Raw genomic sequence first — 3574 nt, 5'->3', positions numbered from 1 at the left:
ATGGAACATCAAGACCCAGTGAAAAGAAGCTGGAGAAAATGTTTGTGCTGTCAGAGACAGGTGGAATTTGGTGGGATGGTGAAACGTCATGAAATAGCTAATGAAGTCAAAGGAAGCAGTGTGCAGCTGGAGGAACAGTCAGATATCTACTGGAACTTATGGACTAGTGTTGAGCCAGCGAGAGTCAAGAACTGCAACGGCAGATCATTTGCCATGGACGCTAGAAAAAGACTGGATAGCTTGAAGTCTGGCTGTAATTCACCACAGCCATGGGATAGTTCTGACAGCCCTTTGTACTACTATGACAGAGAAAAAGACCTCTGGGATGGTGAAGACCCAGAGGTGGAGCAGTCTGCTTTAGACGTGGTGGACATCCTTGATTTAGAGGGAAACTTGGAGGATGAAGAGATTTGGTAAGTTCTACCAGAGCTCAGCTTTCTGTGGGGTGTGTGGTCATTTATTTAACAGCTCAGCGCCTCCCTGTGAGCCAAAGTGGGGAAATATGTGAATTTCATTTTCTTACAGGTTATATGAACCTCCAAACAAGCAGTCATTTGAAAAGGACTCTGCTCTCAGATGGTGCCGACACGTACTGGATAACCCCAGTCCTGAGATGGAGGCTGCACGTCGGGGACTGATGAAAAGGCTGCATGGAAGTCAGAAAGCTGCTTTGCCTTACGAATGTTTGAAAAGATATGGGGTTCAAAATCACTCAGTCACTGGTTTGCTTTTTTCTGCCATTGCCAGGATCAAGTTACTACCTCTACAGACATGCACCAGTTGTCACTCATTCATCCCGTGGCTGTTGGGAAAAAACATCGGTCAACACATCCCTCAATGACTCTGATGGTTTAGGTAAGGCCCTCATTTTCTTTAAAAGGAATCAGATTCACACAAAAAGTCGAAAACAAATGCTTACACCGCAAGTGCAGGACTTTGTGTCAAAGATTTAGCTTTCCACCTCATGGTTTATACATAAAATACTTCAAAATACTACAGTTTACTTTCTGATGTATGGAAGTAAAAAGCAACATTAACAACTCTCAGCTGCAGCATACATCTTTAAAGATTCAAAAATAGCAGGCACTAAATTACACGCATTATATTTTATTTAGTACGGTACATGCAATAAGTGGGGGTGTGAGGTTGATCTACAAAGATTGCTGCGCAAATGTGAAGACCTGCAAACCGGCTTTGTTCCGCCCTCATGAAAATGAGCAGATTGGGGGATCTACTGGCAGTATAAGTGACTGTAAAAGAAAGATGAGGTTCAAAGCCATGGAGATGTGGGTTATGGTAATAGATGTTTACATAGGATAATAATGAAAATAGTGAATAACATTTATTGTGCAGGTTAAATAGGCGGACTGTCTTAAAGTGCAAACAAAAGTAAAAAAAAAAAAATTATAATAACTTAAGTTAAATATATAAAGTGAGCAGATTGTTCTCTAAACATCTGGATTTGTCTCCGCTTGCTCCCACCAACAGCAGCTTGACACAAAACATTGAAAAATAAGGTCAATGTTTTTTTCTGTTTTTATATTATTCAACTGTTATTTCTTTCAGCCCAAATATGTTTACATAAGCACAGAATCTCTCGTTATCATCTGTTATTGTTTCATTGCCTCCTTTATAGCCACTATGACTGCAGATATCTTTGTGTGTCATTTTGCACCTGATTTTTAGAAGAACTGAAAAATACGTAAAAAAACGGAGACTGTAGTTTAGTTTCCAGTTTGGGAAAAAAACTGTAGTTTAGTTTCCAGTTTGGGAAAAAAAAACGCTTTACTCTAGGAAAATGTTAACTTTTCCATATCTTTCACCCTTGAGTTTCGGCAGTTTGGTCATTAGGATATGATCTTCCTATTGATGAAGGAAAACACACAACAAATGTTTTGCATTCGCTGATTTGGAAACATATATCACTGCTCACCATCTTTGAAGATCTCCTCAGCATTTACAAAAAAAATTTGCGCCTATTTTAAGACGTACAAACCTTCTGGAGATCAGGCCCTGAGTATTTTTATTTGCATAACCATAAAAAAAGTTTAAAAGAATAAGATCCGGATTCTTAAAGATTTTAGATCTTACATAGAATCTTAAATATGAGTTATTAGTTTGAACTTAAGTAAGAAAACATGCATAATTAGGAAACAGAGAAAAAAAGCAGAGGGAGAAAACCTCAGTCAATCATTTATTACCAGGTGGAAATGGAAAAGTGGACTTCCCGATTGCACTACATGGTGTCTGAATGAAAGAGTCACTGGATATTTTAACAAATGTAGAAGGGACCCAACTGGTGTGAAAATTTGGAGCTTCTTTCATTAAAAAAGTGACTGAATAAGATTTTATTTACCATCAAAACTTCAAAGAGCTTAATTGGTTAAAAAAAAAAACTTTTAACCCAGAGTATGACTTTAACACTGTTGCTCAATTAGCAAAAAAAAATAAAGGTCTTGTTTTTACCTTTTCACAGATCCTGATAAGGATTACAGATTACAGGATATAACGGATGTTCATATTATGGCCAAGATACAGGAAAACAGTGAGTATAAAGGACCTAAGGGGCTTGGTGGGGAGCTGGTTTTGATCCCTTGCAGTGACATCCTAGGAGTTTTCTAGTGTGTATTCAGATTTGGAATATTTTTACATTTAAAAAAGATCTGACTAAAACCCTTCTAATCTGTGCTCTTCAGGTTTAAGACAGGAATATATTTCCCTGCCGGCTGTTGCTCTCTTGAAGAGAAACCCAGACATGTTTTCCTCCTTTTCCAACTCTGAGGTTGACCACAGCGATGACTTCAGTCCCAGAATTAAAAACAGTGTTCCAGGTTTTCCTTGCAAGCCTGGTCCAGCAGCAGTGGGCTCTCCCAGCTGCAGGTTACCGGTGCCAGCGGCCAAGGAGGGCTGCCAGAGTCCAAAACTGACCAAACTTCATCAGCAAGTGACCCAGTTCAAGCTGCTGAGACTCGCTCAGAGTAAAGGTAAAAAGCCACGCCGGTCCTTTCCCATCATTAGTAACTTATACAGTTAGATATAGAGGTTAGGTTTAAACCAGAATCAGAAGGGTGGCCATTTTCTTCTTCTTGTGCATTTCCAATTTAAAGTAATAAATTGGATCTTTTCCTGGATGCAGCGTCTTCAGGCAGGACCAGGTCACCGAGGCAGACGAGTCTGCGGTCCCTGCAGGCCGTCAGGAACAGCCGGAGCTTAGAGGTTGATGACTACCAACCTGCTGGCAAAACCAGCCAACATCCACCAGGTTTCTACCCATCTCTGCTGTCCACAGGCTATAGAAATTAGAACAGTTCTCATGGCTCATGTCTTCCATTGCATTTAACCACCAGCTCCAGGCTATGGATTTGCATCCCTGAACTCCAGCAGTGGGACCGACCTGTTGAGGGACTCTGAGCGGATAACAGCGATGAGAAGACAGTTCAGGTCCCAGTCTCTCAGTCCCAGCAGGCCTCACCCATCCAAGGGGTACCTTCCTGTTCGCGGGCGGGTTTTTGCCTCACAGGAGAGCCCGACCAAGGCGGCTTGGGGCAGACATGCCTCATCCACTCAGAGATAA

General features: G+C 41.2%; 1 protein-coding gene across 1 annotated transcript; it reads left to right on the top strand.

Annotated features, from left to right (window-relative positions):
- Positions 1-3574, top strand: LOC107098232 (SLAIN motif-containing protein-like). Its single transcript, XM_015395763.1, has 7 exons — positions 1-413; positions 526-656; positions 748-855; positions 2477-2545; positions 2697-2984; positions 3137-3262; positions 3348-3574. Exons 1-7 carry the CDS (start codon positions 1-3, stop codon positions 3572-3574), a joined length of 1362 nt encoding a protein of 453 aa, XP_015251249.1.

This window comes from Cyprinodon variegatus, unplaced genomic scaffold, assembly GCF_000732505.1.
Source record: "Cyprinodon variegatus isolate N-32 unplaced genomic scaffold, C_variegatus-1.0 Scaffold760, whole genome shotgun sequence".
In the NCBI taxonomy this organism is placed as follows: Eukaryota; Metazoa; Chordata; class Actinopteri; order Cyprinodontiformes; family Cyprinodontidae; genus Cyprinodon; species Cyprinodon variegatus.
Note: the sequence above shows the minus strand (reverse complement) of the source record. Positions and strands in the feature narration are given on the sequence as shown.